We start from the raw sequence: 24,089 nt of genomic DNA, 5'->3' as shown, positions 1-24,089 counted from the left end.
TGGAGAGGGGAAAATGAATGGTTTGCCTCACTGGCCATCAGAAAACATTCCTAAATAAACTCAATCGATAATTTCTTCCGCATTATCGCAGCATCCGACGTCGCAGCCAACATGAAATCGATGCGCGATTTGACATTGTAGACAATAACTCGGATGCGGTAACATAATAATATGGCCGATAGTAATACATCCTTGAATATGTGGTTTAATGTCCCAAGGCAAATGCAAAAATGCCCTACCAGGGCAGCAGGGACCCCATATGTTCTAGCGACAGCTTTCATTCTTTTTTACTTCATTGATTTTTTAATGATTTATATTAGTAAATAAAGACCGAATTACCTGAAATGACTACAGTAAAGTAGTAGACTAGAGCTATTTGTCAGATTCTTCTATTCGCCGGTCCCGTCTTCAGAACCCACACTCAGTTTTCGACAGAATTTATCAAAGAAATTTATCAGAAAGCAACATATAAGTGAGGAGCATTGCACAAAGATGAAATATCACGGCTCGAATGACTATAACTGTTGCTTTTGCAATAAACTGCTCATCGTTTGAAAGTTCGTTTCAAGTCTCTCTAATTCCTTGAGCAATTTCTGAATTTTATTCGTATCACCACTATTTCGTGCACGGATTAGTTGACCTGAAACGTCATCGATAGACGAAGCCAGTTTAGCCAGACTGTCGATAGCATCAGCGCTATTGAATTTCGATGTTGGACCATCAGAGGCAAGCGGTGCGGATGACTTCGCAGCTTTGGCAACACGTAGTTCCAGCTGTCGAAAGAGAAAAAACGTTTTTCCGTTTCAGTGGCATGAAAAATAGCACAATCCATAAGAAAAGGAGCAGAATGGCTTTGCAATGAAGTTCGTTTGCGTTTTCGTTGTCAGTAAAATAGTGGACTACCTTTCCATTTATACAACCCTTCTTAAATAACATGTTCGGCCGTATTTGGTTACAATGAAAAGTTCACTGACACTCATGTATTTGCGCATCGATTGTTTCAGCTTCCGCCTGCAATACGTAGCTATATACTCCGCCTCCCAAAATCATCGGCGAACAAAACTGTCAGCTATAACCACTATGCGGGGTTTTACAGGTGTGATGATGAACAAAACTGTCAGCTATAACCACTATGCGGGGTTTTACAGGTGGTGATGATGACTTGGTCACGGTGACGAAGTACGATTGCGGAGAAATACATCCGTTATGTATGACCAGTGGTTAGTAGGAACAGCAATCAAGAAAAGGCAACTGCCGCAGGAAAAAGTGGAAACAACTCAAACACTTACGCTAAAACAGAATTTCAGCAAACTAATTGTAGTAGCTGTAAACTCTAATTGCTGTGCGGCGTATCTGCCTGGTAGACGTCATCATCATTAATACTTGTAACGATCTAACTGTCTCACGTACTGTTCGTAAACCCAGCAAGCAAGCAAATGAGCGAAAATGCGCATTACGCAATACATTTATCGGCACGAGTCAATGAGTAGTTAAGGGGATCCGGACATCAGCTCAGGAACTCGGTACCTGTAGCGTTTAGCGAATACTGCGTCAAAAAATTTCTGAGCCGCACTGAACAACACACTTGTGATGACTTAGTACGCTGCCGGCATTGACCAGTACATATTGGGCGTAGTTTTACAACTAACTTGTATAGTGTAATTACCAAGACTCGAGACTCAAATGACTCCTTCTACATCATATCGAGGATAGTGTTGCAGCCTCGGAGGACAGCTGAAAGTCTAGCTCAGTGGAAACAAGAGCGACATGGAGCCACGTAGACTACGGAGTAGGCCACTTGGGCCAACATTGGATCGTGATTTATGCAGACCTAGCAGCCAATCACCGTACCTGGGCAGTGTGTAGCCGAGATATTACTAAAGCCGACTAATTCCGTCTTAGAAGGTAGATGCTTGAAAGTAAATTATATTAGACGCCGTACTTATTTTTCCGGCAGAATGGATTGCTTCCAGTAAATTTGCTCTTCTATCTTATTCAAGTGGTACCAGGACGACCAAGACCTATAGACTGACCTGTTCTGAGTTCGCATGGTAGGTGTATTTCTCGGAATCTGGAGTAATCACTTATCAACTTGAACGGAAACCCAATTGTCTGTGTCAACCTGATGTGTAAAAGTTACTGAATGGTTTGAAATTGGAGTTCAGTGTTGGTTTGTGCGCTACCCATTCTTGTGAATAGGGAATCGACAAACTGGAGTTATTCGAGTTACTAGTTGTTGCAATTGCACTGCAAATTATAGCTATGACCGATTTTCGCCCCATCAAGTGCGAGTGCGTTGTCCATCAAATCCCCGAACCGCAATTTCCGTAAATGTTGACCTTCGTATCTGTCTTGTGTAGCAAACTGTCAGCTCACGTAGCTACACTGAGAAATACCGAGTAGGAAAGCGAGTCTATCTGATACAAAATTCGAAAGCAAATCACGCTGCGGTCACACACTGATTATGTGATCTACCTAGCCGCTAACCTTTGTTGTATGATACATTCCACTGAAACGTACAAAGCAAGATAAAAAGCGGATTTTTGAAGTTCACATGGCAAACAACAGAAAATAAGTTACCAGATCTGAGCGGGTAACCATGACAGAACCAAATCTGATTACCGTTTGACCACTGCTAGCTATAAACTTAGACTGGGTCTGAAATAGAAATATCTACAGGCTATATTAGTTCCACATCCATCATTTTCACAACCTAAATAATCCACTTTTCGGAATTCCGATATCCTGCCAAGATTGACCATCTCCAACCACAAAGAAGTACGATTTGACAGACATTGACAGTAAAACCGACCACAGGCTCAACATGTGACAACTACCTGGAAAGCATTCGTATTGCCATTCTGTAACAGGTCACGTCATACTTAGGGATACCGAAGACGATGGATCCCAATTCATAGATATGCCGTCAAAGAATATAAAATAGCTTGAGAAGTTTGGAGATGCGCATTCGTTGCTGTTATGCGCAAAATCAGTATAAGGGTACCTTTCTCTTGAAGTTGAGAATTTATTGTTTCACATTCAAGCATCAGGTCTCAAAAAGGAGGGAGTAAGTAGTGTGATTTGTCTCTGAATCTGGATGACTATTCCTATATCACCTACATCCAGAATTATATGCAGTCTTAGCGATATTTTTCAACTCCTTACTGCATGGAACGCCTATGCTTTTTTAGTGCAATGACAGTGATTTCACATAGGCTTCAAGATTGTGATATTTAGTGCAGTAGTAAAACAAACTGATCTGAGCTCATTCTTACATGAAACGACAAACTAAACCACCATTCAATTAGCGTAGTGATCGGTTGGTGTTAACACGATATATTTTCAATGAATGATTTCGTAGTGATGGGCATTATTAATAAAGTTAAAAATAAAGTTAAAAAATAAAAATAAGTTACCTGAGCCAACGCTTGCTCCTCTTCGGCCCACCGAGCCGCCAGTTCATCTTGTCGCTGCGCCGTCAAAGATCCGTATTGCTGCAAAGTCGGGAGAGCTCTCAGTGGGGGCAAATTCGTTTGCAAAAATTGGCAAGCCATCTTACTGAGTGTGCGAAGTAACCGTATCATGGCCAAATTGGTTTGAGGCTTGGAGGCGTCACTTGGAGAACGTGGGTCACGATCAGGAGCCACCTTAGAAGCCATCTCGTCTAATCGGCGGCTGGAGTGAGCACAAAAACCAAACGAAACTATTTCAGGAATTGTATACGCCATAAGAGAACGAGAGCGATTGCTTATAGACTAGTCCTCCCATTCTCATACTGGTGTTCGTTATGATGACACCCTCACGAAACGGATTACATAATCCTCCACTCCCACCCCGTCACACTATCCTCTCCACGCTGTCTGGCACCCGGTACCCAAACCACCATTCTTGGGCTTAACATAGAGCGTGAGTGAGTGTTTCTTTTCAGCGCGACTAAGAGAATAACATAATGCCGAACGTGGGCACACAACAGAGCGAGAACACACTGACCGAGGTGATCAGACGTCAGACTTGCTGTCACACACAGTCATCGAGTACTTTTCACCTTAACCACGTGATGGTGTTAAGGCAACTCCATCCAATTTTGATAAGGAAAGCTGCTTATTGCTCGCAAATGCATTTACATTCATTATCGTCGACAGCAATAAACCAGTAATAAACACTGATGTTTAACTGTCATGGTCATTTGTGCTACTTGCATTAGCTCACAAAACTAAGTTTCCAGGGTTTCTTTCAATTCTGTAAACTGTGAGAGGTCGTGTTCAGTTGACAAACACTGTTGCTTTGATGCTGACAGAGCTACCGAACTACGTGTGGTGGATGACCCCAATGAATTCCTTTAAAGGAAGCACTTTAGCTTTAGTGATACAGAGTGAGGGTATAGTATGGCGACTGAGGAAGCGAGGAATTCCGCGGTCGAAAAGTAGCATCATATTAGGTAATGAGCAGAAAGTTCTGGCTGTATACTTGGCGACCGAACCCAGTAGGGAAATCTAAGGAATCAATAAATTGAAGTTAATGAGTTGATGGAGTCCTATAATCAGATTGGTCGCAGTTTGCATCATTTATGGAACAAAGTGTGGGCACGTGTTACTCAGTTTGGTGAAATTATTTAGTTTATTGAACATTGATGGTTCCCGAGAACTGGCTTTTCCGTTGCATTTCATAGTAGAATACCTGTCCTTGGTTTCAGATGGCCAGAGTTTATCAGCGGGCAAGGGAAAAGCATGCCGCTACGTCGGACAAGTCATTTCAGTACCCTCGATTACTGGTTATTGCTCTCCAAAAAAGATATGTCGTGGATGAAGTGTGGTGCCCAAAACGGCGTCCCCCCGCCCCATAGAGGATATTGAATCTCATCAACCAACACGCGGAAGTCGCCCTTCTGAAGGGTCCAATTAAAGAAAGCAGGCCCAAGAGAAGGAACCTAGGATTGATGTACTCGTCGCGCACGTACAGGACCTTTCCGCTCGACCGATTACTGCTAGCTATAAACGTAATCAGCCAATAGTAGGCGTTTTCCGGCGTATCGCACTGGTGGTGGAGGATTTTCGCGAAGTTAGTGGAAATACAAAAGACATCCAATGAACTAAAACGGCAAGTATGAAACTGTGTAGAGGGCAACATGACGGTATCCTTAACACTTGTCACGCTGAATTGCAGGTGAGACCTGATAATGTGAAGATCAGAGACGCAGCAGGAAACAAGTCAGGTGGTACCAGGAGCGGTATTCTTAACGAATCTCCGTCCAACTTCAATACTTTTTTCAGGAGACGGACGCTTGAGAGCAAGTATATGAGAAATGTAGTCACCTGGTCGTCTTTCCGTGCTATCAAATATGATGTTCAGTTGGGGCATAACGCCCTATACCGAAGAATCCACTCGCCTGTTCACACGGCATTTCAGTTAGGTATGTACAAGTTAAAGCTTCTCCATGAGTCGGTCAATTCAATTAATTAATTTACCGACACCCATTGACCGTCTATTTTTGACTATCTGTAATAAAAACTCTTTGGAAATTCGGCGCAATTTTGCTTTCGACTTGATTGGGAATCAAGAAGGAATCGGTTCAGTGGCTGTTCTGTTGGCGGGCGCACAATATCAACCCAAAAATTATGAGCTCGTCAACAACATATGTGCTGTCAGTGAAAGAAAGTTGGTTGAAACACAGATTTAATCCTAAGGTGTGATTAATACCGTGGGACGAGGATGCACAACTTAAAGGATAGAAACACAAGTACCCCTTCAGGGGCGAGATGGACCAAATGGTTACAGCGCGAATTCACTGACCGGAAGGTCCGTGGTTCGAACCCGACCTCTGCCACTCGACTTCCCCTGTCTAGGTTTGGTCAACCTGGCAGTATCCCAGCCCTTGTGCCTTCATCGTGGGACATGGCAGCTAGGCACCGAAAGAGTGCTACAGCTGAATGGTAACCTTTCATGTACCGAAAACTTAACCAACTAACAGCAGGCTTGTGCGCATTGGTCGCTGTAATGCTGGAGTGCGATAGTGAACGATGAAAACGATTCAAAAAAATAGCGTGCACCTCTGTGGCTAATTTGCTTTTATTCAGGGAAAACAAGTTAAACACTGATGTCATCGATATGAGCGGCAACGCTGTCAACCGTGAATACAAGCTTCAGGAACTCATTCAACTGACTCAATCACCAACCCTAACAGCAGGAAAACGGACAGAGCAAACAGTATGAAACTGAGGAGAATGTTGATCGCTCAAGATGTGTATGGATGAGCGGCAGTTGGATTGTTCGCTGAGCTAGGCGATTTGACTAAAGGCTACGATCTACTAATCAGGATCACAGCAGACATCATAGAAATGCAAAAAACACTGATGAACGACAATCAACGGTGAACTGGTCATGTCACCCCGACTAGTTAAGAAGCATACGCAAGAAATTAGCGGGTCATAGAAAGAACTAACCAGCAACTCGTTTCAGATAAAGAAATTGATGGGATTGCTACATATAAAAAGTGTATTACAACTTCGTTATTAGGAAGTAAGCAGACCAGGACAAAGTGGATACCCATAGAACGGACCTAGAGCACTTGAAAGTACAGATGCAAACCCTGGGGTCTGTAATGGATTCTGATTTAATAAAAACACAACGGAGCTATTCGACATCAAAAACATACCGGATAAAATCGATTTGTTGTAACGATTCCAACAGCTCGTGACGCATAGACTTGGCCATATCGAGGGCATAGCGTTGTTCACCGGAACTGAAAGCAGGATGAATGTAAACCGTGTGAGGATTCTAGAAACTACTGTAAGCCAGAAGAATCGAAAAACTGAATACTTGACCGACAGAGTGACAGGTTAGCCATATGTTGCTATGAAGTGTTATATGAATCTGAGGAATTTCACCCCCCTACGGCATATTTCCACTCAAGTATGAGCATCCCCAGAAACTTAAACGCTCATTTAATCTCGTGGTGTCAAAATGCAGCATTTCAGCTGGAATGCAACCTATGCCTTCCAGCGGTCTTCTCGTAACTCATATTTCTGTTGACTTTGATTCACCGTACAATAAAAATGCTTGACACAAATTCCTGGCCGTACCCAACCTCCCTCTGGTTACTTTAGTATATCTTCCGGAAGGTTCGGATACTCCGCCAACATTATTCCAGACGCAGTTCCGTATGTTTACACGAACTTTCCGACTGCGTTCGCACTGTATACGCTGTTTTCCAGCTGGTACCCATATGGCACCTAATTTGAAGCCTTCGATTCTGCCATGGTTATCGTTGTGACCTGTCACTCCACACAGCGGCAGTTAGTTCTTGTAGACTCACCTGCTCTAGCTGACGAAGTGTAACGACGTACGCTTTGTGCTTTGACGCTGGATCCGGTTGCATGCACAACCGCAGCGCGTAACTCGGTTTCAAATCCTACTCTAATTTTGCAAGATCGTCAAGATTAAGGTGTTTGAACATGCGAGCAAAAGTTGTCATGGGGAAGCCAGCCCCGTACACAGAGAGAAACCAACAACTCCAAATGAATTCGAGTGGGCCGCTCAGTGTTCGCATTCACTTGAAACGACCACGTCATTCAATGGAAGTGCACCTGAAATAAATCATGGCTTCGTTGTGAGGTGAGTTTGCAAAACTGCCCGCAATCCATACGTAGTTAGAGGATGTATTTCCAGTCAGCCCAATATCTAAGACAAAACGTCAGCGATTTCTCTTTATGGCAGTAAGGGGTCTATTTTTATAAATTGGAGTTTCTTTAGTATCGTCTCCCACTAGCAAGGTGGTGAGCTCAATCCTGAATAGTGGTTTACTTCTATACTGGGAAGTAAGTGTACGTGTGCACTGGAAGGAAATCTGCTGGCAACTCGAAGTAGGGAAAGTAATAATGGCAGGTAGCAAGAAGCAGTGAAACGCCTTTCCGAGATGCGGTAAACAGTACTGACCAGATGCACAAGACTAGCACGTGGAATTTGATTGAAGTTTCTTCTAATAACACGGTAGTCATTCTAGAACAAGTCAGGGGAGACGAGACGAGAACTAAGCGAAACATCAAGAAACTTAAGGATTTACGAAGTTGGGGGAGGGACTACAAAAATACCGAAGTCGAAGCTGTTCCCTCTCTCGAGCCAGACAGTGATATGGTAAGGGAGGTTCTCAACCTTAGTGCTGCCGAGGTTGTCATTACCGTCCGGCTAAAGTAAGTTGCCATCTGTGACGACCTCGTTGATGTTTGTCAAACAGACACACGTGTGATCCGGTAAATTCAAGGAATCGACACTTTTACGCAGAAGTAAAGAGGATGAAGCGAACATGTTCAGCGAGTTGTCCGATTGACATAGTCAACTTGCCCTTCAGTCACGAATGAGAAGAGACGGCCTAATTGACAGTGGTATGGTCTACTATCAGAGGATTCTACGGGTCAACAGTGTTTGTATAATTTTGCCGTAAACGTGTTTCAGGAACTGAAACGTGTTTTGGTAATGATTAAGCATTCGGACTTACTGTAAACTTTCGGCGACGGCCGAATATAAGGGAAGAGAATCGTTGACTTTCCGCATGTGTTCGCGTAGCTCCTACAGGTATGAACAAAACAGATCAATTGATAAGAGCTACGCTCAAGCAAGCAGACTGAATCAAAACAACAGTGAGTTCACCGGTGATTTCTCTCAATCAGGAAGTATTTTATCTTAGAAGTGTGGCTGCTGAGTTGTTTGACAGTAGTGTTGGGAGGCTAAGCACTAACAGAAGCAAACTAACAAGAATAGACGTAATGAGACACTCGTGCGGCTGCTGAAAACCCTACAGAAGTCCGTGACCGGTTTCGCCCTTCTTGGGGCTCATCAGGTGGGCGCAGTCCAAGGGTTTTCGTCAACCCTGTGTTCTAAGTGAACCAAAATTGTGCGAAATTAGCGAAGTACACTAATTTGCACACCAAGTTGGTTTTGACGGGAGATTCACCTGGAAGCCAGCTGAATCTCTTGTTCATGATGTTTTTAAGCAATTGAGGTTCAAGTAGAATATAAGGTTGACAGAAATTCGGGGACTGTACCTACTTGATGAGCCCCAAGAAGGGCAAAACCGGTCGTGTGCTGTCGAGGAGTCCTCAGCAACCATATGGGTAGCGTATTACATCTATACAATGTACCGCGAATGTATCTCGAATATCATCCCAAATGAAGCATCAGGCGGTCTGATTCAGTAGTCAGTGGCTTAAAAGCCTCATAAACGAGAATCTCCCGTCAAAACCAACTTGGTATGTGGATGAGTGTACTTCGCCACCGTAACACGAATTTTTTTAATTAACTAGATGTAAAGTTCCGTAGGATGCTCGGCACAGTAATCACCACTGCAGGTGACAATTCAAAGACTAGCGTTAGGCTTGGCATGCCAGAGAGACTAGGTTAAAAACCTCCGTTGTAGCTACAAACGTGCGACACTGTACACTCTTGGATGACCAAACACTTCCGCTGAATTTCTTGTATTAGTCTCCTGCCATGAAAAGGAATTTTTCCTCACTCCAGCAACATGGATATGCTTACATACTAAGCGACACTAATGGATACATACTATTGATACTAATGTGTCCATGCCGGGCGTACTATGCAACATAGGCCTTCGTGAACCACCTGCGTAGTTGATAATGGAATAAGAAATTGGCAAAAGAGGCGTATGACAGCAATGTTTCGTTGAACTCCATTGCTGAAAGGCTACCGGTAATGACGAAGAATACAGTGACGGTAAGCACAACTCGATAAGTTTGTCACCTGGACAGTTTGGTCATTATAAAGTCCTCACGCTCGAGATAACTTAGTGGTCAAGGCGCAAACTCACTGACCGAAAAGTTTGTAATTCGAACCCAATCCCGGCATATCGTCTACTTTTGTAGACGAGCTTGGGCAACCTGGCAATATCTCAGCCCTCGTGCTTACTTCAGACGGCATGGCAGCTGGGCACCGGAAGGGGACTGCCGCTGAACAAGGAAGACTACGATATAGTCCTTTTAGTCAAATTTCCAACAAGGTTTACTGTCAACATCCAAGAACGAGTGGAACAATAATAAACCTGCGACACAACGTCGAGAGGGGTATTCTTTCAGGACACTGAAGAACTGAAATCCAACCGCATTCAGCCTATCAGATTCAACCTCGTTATGGAAAGATAGTTACATCGTACATAAGTACCAGATGTTATCTGATCAAACAAGTAAACAAAACCCAGCGCCAGCTGTTCGAATATGTAGGAAGAATGTGGAGGAATTAGGGTGGTCTGAGGATGCACGATAAACAGCTACAGGAAGTATAGTAGGCTTCCAGTGGAAAACATGAGCCTTATATGGTCCTCAAATAGTGTTTCAAAATACCTGCCCATGTTTGTTGACCTACAGGAAACCGACATAGCAGAAGGTATGGACTTACTGAGTGAAGTGAAGCAACTGGTGAAGCACACTGACGAAACTGCAGGCGGTCCAGCTTCTTTTGCAAAAGGTCCTTGCAGACAGCACAGAGTCGCAAACAGTGAACTAGATAAAAAAAAAGATCAATTTAACTGGACCAACTATGTTTTGAAAAAGCCTGTAGCAAAAACTCACTTCCTTTGCCTCATCTTCTGAACACATGTAGCGGGAGATTTTTTTCGGATATTTCTCACCTCGGAGGCCTAAATAGTCTCCGTAGACTTTCTGAAAACAGCGTTTCGTCCCTAATCCATAAACTAGGACAGATCGGACAGCGCGATTGTAAACTCAGCCCTCGATATTCAAGATGATGTCACGTTGGTGCCACAAATGTCAGTCGGCGAACCCTGTCTTGACCCTTAAAAAATCGGGGAGTGATTTCGTCTTTCACCAGTCCGCCGGGACATATGCATCTGCCCAGACAGACAAACTTACCTACCACACCGATCAATTCACCTACAAGCATGAGGTCTGGCTTTGATCATACCAAATTTTGCATTGACGATTTACACCTCATACGTTCGAACCGCATACCGAACTGTGCAGCAGAATCATTTAAGTTATTTAAAGTAGTTTACATTTCTGAAGGGTCTGATCCAAGGATAGCAATATCGTTGGAGTAGTGCATGTCCGTGAGCAAACAAGTGGAGAGGATATTGGTCCCCAATGTGTTAGAATTAGGTAGGTAGTACATCGATTAGGAAGTTAAAGGAAAAGGGTGGCAGAGAACACCTCTGCTCGAAACCAGTGAGCTTGTTGTAAATGTAAGGAGAGGGTTTGCCGACGAGACGCACGTGCCCATGGAAGGAGGAGTACAGAGCCTTTACGAGACAAGAACTTAGAAGGGGCACCTTTCATCGTCAGGCACTATCAGTGTTTCTGACGACTAAAGGAGTCAACAGCAAACTAGGATCGAGAAAAACTATCCCTATCAGTCGCTGGAAAAAGTGATGCAGCCCCAACACTTGTCGCAAAATGAAGATATGATCGATGTCACTCAGGCCAGGGTAGATCTGATTCTCCCGGTGGAAGATCAACCTTTGAAGGATAACAGGATGCCACCAGAGAGCGCCTTGAAAGCCACGGCCACTAGACCGATACTCCGGTGGTTTTCGCACGATGTTCTCGCACTCTTCGTGACTGTTGGGGTTGACGTCCTACCTTAGGTATTCTTTCCGCATTCCGGATACTTTAGAGTAAAGTCGTTAGATCAGATATGACTAACTCTCCGTCTTCTTTAATGAGTGCAGGATGAAAACCGTCTGGACCAGCTGTCTTCTTGTGCTGAAGCGAGGAAACCACAGACTGAACTTACATTGTCGACAACAGATTCGTTTCGACATTCAACTCTCGTTCATTTGGTCCTTGAATTGATGGGGTCCAGTCGAATGGTTCTTCAATGTGCACAGCCCACCGTTTAAGTTTCTGTAAGTGAATTGAAGTCCTATCCTTTTTGGAAATAGTTTCACTAACACCTGTCATCTGACTGGTTGACAGGGTTAGCTCGCTTGCTTCCAGTTGCAAACGCTTTCTCCATTTCTCGGGCTTTTGTGATCTACCAGTGCTCTCAGTCAGTCCTTAGGTTCTACATTATTGGGCATTTGGTGAATCTGCACGCGCTACCATAGTCGTTTGTTGCTGGTATAATTTTCCTGTCTTCAATCAAAACTGCCGACCACAATGAGATCCGGTGTTCATTGGGGTGCGACAGCGATCTTGAGCAACCTGTGAGCATGGATTTTTCACTTTTCTTCAACAGTCCCCCAAATCACTATTACAACCATCGTATCCCCCGAGGTCTGTAGAGCTGCGGAGATGCTTTTAGGTTGGTGAACTGTAACTCTGCATCAACCGGTATGCTCCTGAAGAGAAGTAAACAGGATACGCATGTCCGCGCAATACCGTAGTCAGAGTTGTGATTTACTACAAAATGAACGACTAACGTTTACCGAAGTTCTCTACCGGTAACTGATTGTCATATGGCCCAAATAAGTCTGCAGGGGTGGTGGTCTTCAAATCACACGGTGTGAGTGCTTGTGGTGAAGTTTGTGCTGGCTAGAGACAGACGACGTTCAGCACATAATTGAGTAAATCGCTCCCCACTATCTATGCAGTGAGTCCCAACCCGGATCGGCCACCAAGACGGGCCTTCTCAGGATTTGGTTGGTCGACCCGAGGATTCATATTACCTGACAGGATCTGTACTCCGCGCTGACCGGGGCAACTGTGACAAATCTCAATACTGACTGTACTGACCGGAAGGCCCGTGGTTCGAATCCGACCTCTGCTTCTCGACTCCCCCTGTCTAAGCTTGGGCGACCTGACAATATCCCAGACATCGTGCTTACTTCGGGCAATATGGAAGCTAGGCACCGAAAAGGTGTTACCGCTGAACGACTCGACTTTCGACGATGACACAAAAAAACGCCGTTTACCAGACTGAGAGGCATTGGCACTAATAGGATCAGTCAACCGAGCAGCACAGAGACGACTAGTTGCTATAATCCGGTCCAGTAAAACGCACTTAGACCTGGGGTCGGACATAACTCTCACACTGCATGTACCACGAGCCATTGCGCCAGGATCACCAGATACTCAAAGAGTAAGGTGCGAAAAGTCCGAGTTCGTTCCGAGCGGTTTGATGCGTTTGACCTAACTGGGGTCTTATATGCGTGTTTCGGAGACACAACATACATCGATCGAAAGAGAGAACAAGGCCTGAGCAATAGATACCTGTTGCACAATTCGACACAGTACGGAAGTTCAAACCTGCAATGTAGAGCAGGTTTTCAGAATTTAATAACGATTTATTTCTATTTATTTAATTGGACAGCAGTTTAGATATTCAGACAGTTGATTGACAACTAAATCATGATTTGAATGAAGAATGTGTTAGTGAGAGTCGGTGAATGAAGAGCTGCAAGAGCAAATGATAGTTTCCGGATGTCCAGGCTGAAGAGTGGGGTTTGGCTGAGGTACCCCACCTTGAGACTTTGACTCGAAAGTCCAACCCACAAGGTAGTGGGAGGATGTATGATTTTGTTAGGGAACCCTCCTCATGGCCTCTGGCTCGAAAGTCTGAACCACGAAACAGCAAATGTTAGAGTCTTGTTGAGGGACTCTCCCCTGGAAGATTGACTCAACAGGTGGCTGGCATGGCCTGAGGGCGAAAACAGTATAGCATAATCACCTGACTTCTACGGCTGTACGACTGCACACAGTAGGTACCTTCTGGGCAGCCCCAGACTCGTAGGCCTCAAAATTATTCCGACCATTGAATAATGCGAACGCACTCAGAGTTAACCGTATGGCGATCACAGTGCACGAGTCTACACTGCCTTGAACGTGAAGATAATGCGTTTAGTAATTGGCACGCTGTTTTCTTACGTGAATCCAATTATTTCCTGCTGTGATAAAGAAACAAAGGAAGATATCCGTAGCGTCGGAAACACAACCTTCAAGGAAGGGACGCTATTGAACAGGCAATCAAGTTACCAACGCACAAAGCAAACCGCTCCTTCCCTGGTCAAGATGTTCTACGCAGACTGTGAACAGAAAACCCATCATTTGGGTTCCAGAATCCACTAAGTGAGTTGGCACTTCGAAAACAGCAAACCGAGGTTCCATAAGGGAAATGTGAATCATAAAGATGAACAGGATCAGTTGCGAACAGCAAGAGGGACATTCTGTAGCACGCTGCACGCCAAGCGATTCACAGAGGGAGCTCCCCCTGATCAAGATCAGGCCATAAAATAGCCAACCAAGAAACTTTAAGAGCATATAAACAACACAAGACTTACACGTAGAATCAGCCCGCTCTATATCTAGAACTGGAACAGGGTAGTCAGTGGAAGACAAGAAAATAACCTTCGAACCCAATGAAGACACGGGTGTCAGGTTGGACGACTCAATCATTTGAGAAGACGGTTCCGAACCCACTTTGTTTGTAAATTCAGAAACACCAAGTTGGTGAGTACCGATAGTTTCGAGAAGTCGGACAGCACTGATTCTGGGAAGAAAATAGCTGCAATCAGCGCACAGCACATGTCCACAAAGCCGGCAGTGATGTCGGCGACGGTAGATGGGGTTGTAATCCAAAATGGCATTAGTAATGCGAGTTATTGTGAGCTTGCTGCGCTGAGCAACGGTCGTCAATGGGTTAATACCGATTTGACTGGCAGATCGGGGTGGATTATGAGCGGATTCATCAACGGGATAGGCTTCTTCTAAACCCAACCCGAAAGTCTTTCCACAAGATGGACAAAGATCTACCTTCGTCGCATCAATCCACGAAATAACGGATTGTTCAAATTCTGAAAATAGAAACAAATATGTATTGAAGTCCACAAATTGCTTACCTCTTCTTTGTATCTTAGACATAGGTGGGGCGTTAATCAGCTTTTCTAGTCGGATAAGTAGGCTGTTGGTCTCAAGTGCATCCCTATTGACACGGGACCTCCGTAGTTTGTGAAACTCCGAAGTCAACGATTTGGACTGACCTATCCGATCTACTGTCGTATGAAAAACGCTTACCAAGTGGTTGCTTCTCAAAGCGAGTCTGTTCATAAAAGGCTAAGCTTATTGGGATATTATCAGGGAGCGCGACGGAATGACGGCGCTGGTCCAGAACACCACCGGTCGATCGCGAACAATCTGGGAAAAGTTATTATTCATAAGGTGACGCTCACACCGGTAGTGTCCGATTTATGCTCTGCTTCAAAGTGCACACGCAAGACTTCGGCCGTTCGGAACGATACCATACAGCCTGGGCAAATAAATCCCTCAATAATAGATTCGTCGAAAGACATTGATGATTACTACATTTATTGCTGGAGTTGATGCTCGGGATTTGAAGATTGATCATATACGTGTGATTAGAATCAGGTGGAGTTGAATTCAGTGTTTGTGATTCGATTTCCTCACTGAATCTGAAGGGTATTGCGCAGATATTGCACATGAAACGGACATGCCACAAGAAGAAGAGTGACACATGAAAACGAGGTTTTAGCCTTCCCTAAGATAAAGTAGGTATGCTGGAATGGAAAAATGGCAAATGAATACCACATTTGTATCATGACTCATATACAAGCACAAGTACAAATATACACGCATACATACTTCGTGATGTAAGCATATTTGTTTCTACCTCCTCCATTTGTAATAGTAGTAGACTCTAAAAAAGATAGAGCCCTGAGGTAATAGTTACTCTTTAAACCTGAAACTATCGGCACTGTTACCTCGGAACAACTTATTCACTTTTAGTCTCCCAGGCATGGAGAAAATGCGATCATAAGGCATCAAAGCGACCCATTCGCATTGGGCGCTGCTCAGCAGTGGACTCATTGGTCTTGCGGTTCCAATGTACGACAAGTACGCGCTTCTTACAGCTGACAGTGATGATGATGACTTGTTTCACTTCTCGTACAGCTAGCATACTCATACCACCATGTGGGACCTACCACTACGCCACTGTTAGACTCATCATTTTACTTGCGACCCAAAAATATTGATTCTCAGCATCTTCTGGACGTCAGTAAATGGAAACCCGAACAGAGCATCGATACATTTGTACGAAAATCGATTTCCCTTATGTGAACTCAGCTTGCTGTGTACCCGTGCGCGTCCACAGGAGTTCGCGTAGTGCCCTCAAAAGGGGTAAAGATTTAGAAGGTGAAACTTTGATAGCCAGGGACTTCCAAAGTTTGTGCCGATTGAGCGAGTCAAACACAGCCTTTAAATCAAGCAAATAACTAACGTTGGACGTTTGGAAGATTAGACTATTCGAGAGCCTACCTTTAAGTAAATATTCTCCCAAACACTTCCCTCTTTTCGACAAATTGACAAGGCTGTACCGCAGTGAAACACCAGTGCTATTCACTGGTTCTTCTTCCACTGTTGCTGTCAATGATGAAGCTTATGACGCCAAGAAAATGTCATCTACGTAGTCCAAGCCAACCTATCTTTCTTCGATACAAGGAGCTTCGATTCCATGAAGTGAGTTAGACGTAAATAGTAGTAAGAACATTCAAAATATTGGGGGGAGAGCTGGCTCGTCGAACTTCACTTCCAGGAAAACTTCAGGGCAGTGTGTTGTATACCCCTACGCGATCAGAAATATGAGAACGGAGCGCAAGAAGTATCGTTCCGAATTTCTGGGAAGTGCCCCTTTGACCAAGCATGCGTAAGGAATCTGATCTATATGCGGAGTCAAGTAATCCCTTAAAATCCATGGAAACTGCAACCATTAGAGGGCGTCACGTATGGTGCTTCCAAAGAACATCACGTTATATGAAGATATGCTCACTACACTCCCTACAACAGAAAACCCTGCTTTTTGCCCACGGATTTGCGCCTCACGTGACGGGGTTAGGTAGCAAAGTAGTACTGAAGTCAGTAACCGCGTTGATAAGTAATGCGGAGCTTAGACATCATCGCTCCAGCGAATGAACCGCTTGAATCACTATTCCATCGATATTATCATCGTCATCGTCATCGACAGCATGGCGTGTATTCAACACTAACGCTTCACTGCTATACTTCGATAAAATATGTACGAAGCGGCCATTCTTGTTCAGAGTGCAAGTGCGCACATTTTGGTGTGCTAAAGGGCGGTTACCATTCCAGGCTTTATTCCGCCAGTTCACGAACATGTGGTCTAATGATACCATATTGATTTCACTCGCCTGCATATTTTGGGATCCTTGGCGTGGACTAGATATAGAGAGCGAATCAAGACTTAGGTAACTTATGAACGACAAGAAGTGTGGTGGACCCATACCGAGTCTTTGGGGAAAAAATAGCCGTTGGGAACCAGCGAAAAGGGTCATCTTAGTCTTGTACTGCAGACGCACTTCCGCAGTGGGAACCCTTGAACTATGCACGCAACCAAATTGAGACACCGAAAGTTCAGAGTTTTCCGCAGTCTCCCAAGTGTTTAATGTCAAAATAAAAAGATATCCACCAGGTGAACATTCCTCTCCGTCCAAAATTCACAAACCGGCCCCATATGGTCTGACCATTCTGAATCTATATTGACTGGGATAGAGCGGGCCAAGAGTCTACGTGAAGCCAAGCCAACGTTCCAATGCCGGTGCCCTCCAAATGGATTAAGACGCTGCAAAGCAGCGGTTGGACTGGCACCTTCCTCTGAATGATTAAAAGGGCGTCTACATGTCATTCAGAGGAGACTCAACAAACGCCTTTGTCGTGCAGGGTGAGAATGAACCAACAGCCATCCCGAGGACAGGTGCCAAAAAGGATTTGGGCATCCATATCTCTTCAAACACGCCCTTCTCAATGCGCCATGAGAAATTGGCCCAAAAGGGATTCGCCGTTCTGTGGATGATTCGGCGCATTACTCCCGTATTCCTCCGTATCACCCACATGTCCTTCAAATACTTTTCTGGTCCTAAGTCAGACATCTTGTTGATTATGCCAACCAAGTTTTCTACTCAGGACGCACGAAGGACATAACCCTCATTGAGCGTGTCCAGCGAGCTGATACGAGAATGATTATCGGCCTTAAATTCGTGGACGATGAAACGCGTCTCGTGATGCTTGACCTCTTTCCTCCGGAGTATTGTCAACTCCGAGGGGACCTGATTCTTACTTGTGCCTCATTTGGATAAAAATTGACCAACAGGTTTTTCACCGTTGACCCAGCAAACACACGACGGAGACATGGTAAGAAGACTCTCCAGCTCAGAGCGCACACTTTCATTAGGCAAGTTTTTCTCATTTCAGAACAGAACACCCCCACAATTTTCAGGCGTTGGCAAGAGGCATTGAGCAAAGTTCTCTGTTCTGATTGGTCGATGTTCTAACAAATCAGAGCGTGGATGTTTTCGAATTGTACCGTATACGCGACATTTGTACATTCCAACGTGATCAGTAGCTTCAGATCAAAATTAATCTGCCAGAATCCCTGGTATTTTGGGTGAAAAGACTTTTCGAAAAGTCACGTCTCTTCCGGCCGCGGATTTTCTTGGCTATACGTAGACAGCTGGTGTTTTAGCGGCACATTTTCCAAGACAAAATGAGCCCTAATAGGAATATTTTTTGCTAGCATTAACTTCTTCCCAGTTCAGCAAACAATGGCGTGGCTTATCACAATGTGGAAACATACGTAACTATTTTTATCCGATACAGTATGCATTTCTTTTCACGTAAAATTTCAAACGCTATATTGAATGCGGATGGTATCAGGCCGATTCTCGTCGGTAGGTATATGGTGTCCTGTATCATTCTTTTGCTTCCATGATAACATTGCGTATTTTGTCAGTTGCATGAAAGTTCTTTCGTTGAATACGAAAAACCACAAAAAACACACTTTTTATGAATAGACTGAATAAAAACATGGTAACCTGCATCGACATTCTCCTCTGACTTCGCTCAGGCCTACAGGAGTCATTCGAGGGCTTCATGTGCAATCAAAACATTTCATATTGTCTGAGAAATTTATTTTATGTTAGTACCATTCAACAGAAGACCTATGGACAACCATGAGTGTATTATTATTTATTCTCTGACTACGAACTATTTTAAAGAAAACGATTCCTAGTGAGTCTGTTCGATCTGACTTATTTATTATTGTACAATTAAGCTTGATTTATTATTTTAATTCTTTGCAGCACACTCCTGGTTAATTAGCCTTTTGGATGGCCAGACCGCTATGGGTGCAATGTTCTCCAGAAGTTTCGTGAGTCAAATAAATACGTTTTTGTAAAACGTTGCACTTCGCTGCATGTGTGCTCAAGACAAGAAAGACCGTAGTGTCTCACTTTTGTTGGAACTTTTTAATTGGTATTTCTTCCTAGTTTTTGGAACCCTTTAAGTTTTACATCTGCAATACTGTAGCCTCAGGTATGATTCAGACACGTTTTTTGATAAATTGGCACCTGTCCAGTTTTCATCCTTCATGGCATTTCAGAAGGTGCTACAAGATTGGATGAGAGATTTGTGTAGACAGGAGTTACTCCTGTGGTCGGCTGTTATTTTTTGCCATTCGCAATGTGAAGGTTTGCCGCCAGTAAGCAGCACATTTACCATGATAGCAAGCTCTGTGCCAAAAATCAACCTACGTTCATGGATCATCATCATTTGCGAGCCTTATATTCTTCAAACATAGCACGAGTTACCCAAACGCGATGGATGTGTTTGAACATATATGTTCGAATATATGTTTACTCGGAATAAACATTTCCGAGGTGCAAAAACACAAGGTTCAGCATCTGTCTAGTCGGACAGGTGATGCAAGATAAGGGTGGGTTACCGGAGTTGGCTGCAGGAGAACGCATTAAACATTGTCTCAGCTATGAAGTAGTAACCCTGAAAGCATCGTAGGTTCCGAGACATCAATTCCTTTTGCCGAATATCGATTGGCATGCTCTACGGTCGTTAAAATTTATGATTCACAAAGCGGGTTTGGTAGTGTTGATTGTTACTGAGACCTCCGGTTCCGGAACCTAATTGTGGCGGCGCTCGTATTCCCACAGCTCGTGATGCGGTGCCACCTTGTGAAGAACGCACATTGCGATTAAGTGCTGGAAGCACTTTTGTGATCCATACGCACTCCAAGCTGAGTATATATTCTTGGTATCTGGTGGCCTAACTCCCGCCGGCTGATTTTGTAAAGGTGCGAATTTGGCCCATTGTGATTGCCGCGGATATCTCAGCGTATGCATTAAACACATTCACGCACACGTTGGCTCCGAGACTTCCCGTAGTTCTAACATCGCAAGTACTAAACAAAAGGTGGTCTTTGTCTCAACCAGACTGGCACAGAGTTCTGTTCGTTTTCTGTTCGATATTTTCTAATTTCGAACAAACGTTGGATGGTCTTTCATGGCTGATGCACATTCAAAAATTCATTACAAACGCATCAACTGAGAGCCTTCCAACAACAAACATCCAGCAGCTAAAAAGGGCTGTTCATCGTTCGCTCGTTGACCAACCACCGGAAGTCTGAAAAGGGATACAGATGGCCGCCATGAATATCCGGACACGGTACGGCCATTCCCAGTTTGCTAGCGCAGCCGCAATTATTCACCTCCTTCCCTCGACCGTACCCTCTCGCCCACACGTTGCATTAACTGTAAATACGAACAAGCTCTACACCTGACCCAGCTGCCTCCATAAAATATTCATTCCAATCTGCTCAACTTTTTGTTCGAACTTGGCCATTTTTGTGTCTGTGCTCCCCACGAAATTCAATAAATTTCTATACAGTAAGTGTTCTGGCTCGTGTGTTGCCATCATCTCACTCTTCCAAGGAACTACTATGCCCAACTCAACAGCAGCGACACTGGTGAGTCTCTACATTCTCGCTGTACACCATGTTTCTGAAATTCACGATACCACGTAATCGCTTTGCTAATCCCTCAAATTCATCTCCATTTACGCTTTTTGTGACCGTAGCCATGAGCCCAACAGTCCAAGGCCACGAGACCTCAGCTGTGGTTTTAGGTTTTAGTTCAATTTGACTGAGTGAATGACGTCAACTCTGCTGCTTCAACTGATCTTATTTTCTTGTTCCTCATTTTTCACCGTTACACCTTTCTTGTCATGCACCAGGCAGGAAGCCTCTTGTTTTGCTTTTCCTCGCTTTGTTTTTTATCCCACCATCCTCAAATCCTAACGATCCGATCTTGCTCGATATTCTCTCCAAAACGCATAACACCTGTGCTTCCCCGTCCGTGCCAGTTTAGTGGTGAAGTGCTCATATCGTATAATGCCCACCTCCAATGACGTAATCCCTTTTCCTACCCCCTTGTATCCACAATCCACGCCAGTCACGCATATGTCCCGACTGTGCCTAAAGGCACACAATTTGGGAATGAAGATTATTATTATTATTCCATTTCGAACTGATAATATGCTATGGAAATATGTGCGAGGATTTGGGTCAGCAAGGCGCGAGAGTGTACTGGGTAGGCGTTTGTAGAATCCTACTAGGATAACCCCTGAAGTGTTTCCTATGAACAAAATAGGCGCACTGGCCTCATTTCTTCTGCCGTAGACAAATTACGGAATTCCGTTTAATTTCCGTGCCAAATCCGCAACCGTATTTGAATGGAGAGCGAAACTCTGTCTGTTTCATAGCAACTACTGTTACCGCGTGCAGAAGGACAGGGATTGTATGGACATTTTCCCGCCCGGATCCTTCTCTGCTGCGAGAGCCCTCACGCCCGTGTCACCCGAAGCAGCATACCAAAATGAGTGGCCCTGAGTTTCGGCAAAGTTTTCTAATGTCACTACTGCGGTAAGGGGATGGTATCGAGCATGAAATATCGGTATGACTAGCGAAGCCACCATTACTTCCAAAAATAAATTAACGCAAGTTTGCGCAGAAATAGAACTTTTTGCCTTTGAAAAATTAAACCTGATTTCTAGCCACAGAATTGCTCAGGGGGCAGCAAAAATAACAAAGACTACAGACATGGAGCAAAGCGTTCAGCTAACTGACAACCGCTACCAACCACCACCGAAATTGCGGCGCGGCACTTGCGATGTCTGTAGTCTAGGAAAACCATATATTTTATGTAACACAATGTTTTGACATTGTGGATTGTGATAAATATAAGGTACACGTCCAAATGTCAGCAACGTGGCATTCGTTGCCGTACCTTGTGAGTGCAGTCTCAATAAATATAAACGCAAGCAAAGGGCAGAAGAATATCAGGCTCCGGTAGCCAAATCTCAGGCGTGAATTTAGTTTCGTATCATTGCCGAATATAAAGGGCACTTTAGGTACCAATACTTTCGTGCCTGAAGAAATTAATTTGGGCAAACGGCGCAGGTTTTCTAACGCACACGTGTAGATAAAGGCTAAATGAGTGATGAGCGCAATAATACCCATAGAAATAGAAGGTGAGTCGCAGGAACCAGTAAGGTAAATGTTTGTGGGCACTGTGGGAAGTTGACGGACTCGTTCGAGGAACTGTGTGAACTACAATGCTTCCGGTTGTTTGTTAGGCGAGCAAGTGGGCCCCAATGACTGAAACAAAATTTTTTCATGGCCGTGGTGAAACAGGAAAGACATTTATGTCAGTGACCAGACTTGTAGCCTGGAAAAATCGCCTCGAGGTTGGTTTCAGGAGGAACGGTTGGTGTGACACGCAAACAGCTTTACCCAGGAGGGTACAAGTTGGGGCAAGGCAGTCTCCCTGACTGCAGTAAGTAGAGGATGAAGGGTGCTGGTCCTGCGGTCTTTCGCCGGACGTTATCCAGCAAATTCTTTTGAGGCGTTGGCCACGAAGGCCACACTATACCGCGTTCCACAAGGAATTCGTTCACGGATCCGTGAAAGAGAGTGCATGATGGTTGGGCTTCGTTCTTTTAATAGCATTTTCCAAGAATGATGATTGATCAAAAAGATTACTTTCGGTGGTCAGCAACTAGTACGGTTTTTGATCCTTTTTGCCGAGATAGAGAAAAAAGCTTGAGGGTTTTTTGATTGGCACGCCCCCGTTTTTAGATACTGGTTTGACGATGGTTGATATGGGACCGGCGTCGCTTGCTCCTTGGAGACTTTCTGGATAACTCAATAACGCTTTCGGCAAAAAGTGAGATAGCTGTGGTTGGATGAAAGCAGATGGCATCATTATGCAAATTGCAAGTCCGTTGTCTTGTCTTTGATGGTGCCCCAGGTGGCATGTCAGAAAGGGAGAACTCATTGACTGAGCCACCCTGGAGAACAGATGGCTCACGAATGAGGCCCACCAGTGGAAAGTTGGAAAAAGACATCTCAGGTTTTTTCTGCGAAACACGTCTTTCATGCTGGACCATGTCAAATAGTTCCAATAAATCGATGATGATCTATGCCATGTTTATCGTGGCCGGTAAAAATCAGTGTCTGTGGCGAATTCTCACAAAATGGTTTTACATCAACGTTTTTCATGAGGGATCCTTTTGCCATAGAAAGTATGAGAGACGTTGTTTAGGGTGACGGAAATGGAGGCAAGTCTCTGATAACGTGTCCAAAACCTGGTCTCTCATCTGTAAAAAAATTAAAAGATCACTTCGGATAGCGAATATACACTCATCTGCAAACTAATTTGGTTCTTTCGAGAGACTCACCAGGAACCCAGCTGAATCTCCCGTTTATGATGTTCTCAGGCCTGAAGATACTCTACAATGCCCATGGCCTACATCGGGGAGCATAGTTGTATCTGCTTTCGTCAGAACAGAGGCTACACCGCACCAAAGCCCATTCCGTCATCCAAAAAGGGAATACATATACTCACCACTCCCCGTGGTAGACAAGAAAGTCTTCATCATTATGCATCTCCTACAGATTAGAACTGACAGCAGTGCTTCGGGGACTGGTGACTATTTCTCAAGCACACACTTTCTCTCCTGGTATTATCCAACTTATGTAATAAACACCCGATTAACCAGTTAGCTTAGAAGTCCCTTCCCGCCAGCCCTTACACATCTGATTCGCATACAACGCTTCTGGCACTTATATCGGCTTTTACTAGATCCCTTGTAATATAATATCGTATGTTAGCAAACTCGGCCCCTGGTCGCTAGCCTACTAAGTACAAATCTATCTATTTCCTACTCCATGTAATCACTTGTTCATCACCCTAGTTGCAGCAGACGCCAAGTTTTTCTTTCTGTGTATATTGCTGCATATTATCCCAT

The 24,089-nt window shown here is 44.3% G+C and overlaps 1 protein-coding gene across 1 annotated transcript; it reads right to left on the bottom strand.

Moving 5' to 3' along the window:
- Nucleotides 1–429: 429 nt before the first annotated feature.
- Nucleotides 430–15,250, bottom strand: T265_02798 (hypothetical protein; the record flags this gene model as incomplete). The annotated part of the gene is made up of 7 exons (XM_009167123.1): nucleotides 430–773; nucleotides 3,417–3,675; nucleotides 6,653–6,739; nucleotides 8,492–8,562; nucleotides 10,405–10,508; nucleotides 14,243–15,014; nucleotides 15,131–15,250. The coding sequence occupies 7 exons, from the start codon at nucleotides 15,248–15,250 to the stop codon at nucleotides 516–518; spliced, it is 1,671 nt and encodes a 556-aa protein (XP_009165387.1).
- Between the last annotated feature and the right edge of the window lie 8,839 nt (nucleotides 15,251–24,089).

Source organism: Opisthorchis viverrini (assembly GCF_000715545.1).
Source record: "Opisthorchis viverrini unplaced genomic scaffold opera_v5_36, whole genome shotgun sequence".
In the NCBI taxonomy this organism is placed as follows: Eukaryota; Metazoa; Platyhelminthes; class Trematoda; order Opisthorchiida; family Opisthorchiidae; genus Opisthorchis; species Opisthorchis viverrini.
The sequence above is the reverse complement of the archived record's forward strand: the minus strand, read 5'-3'. Positions and strand labels throughout refer to the sequence as shown.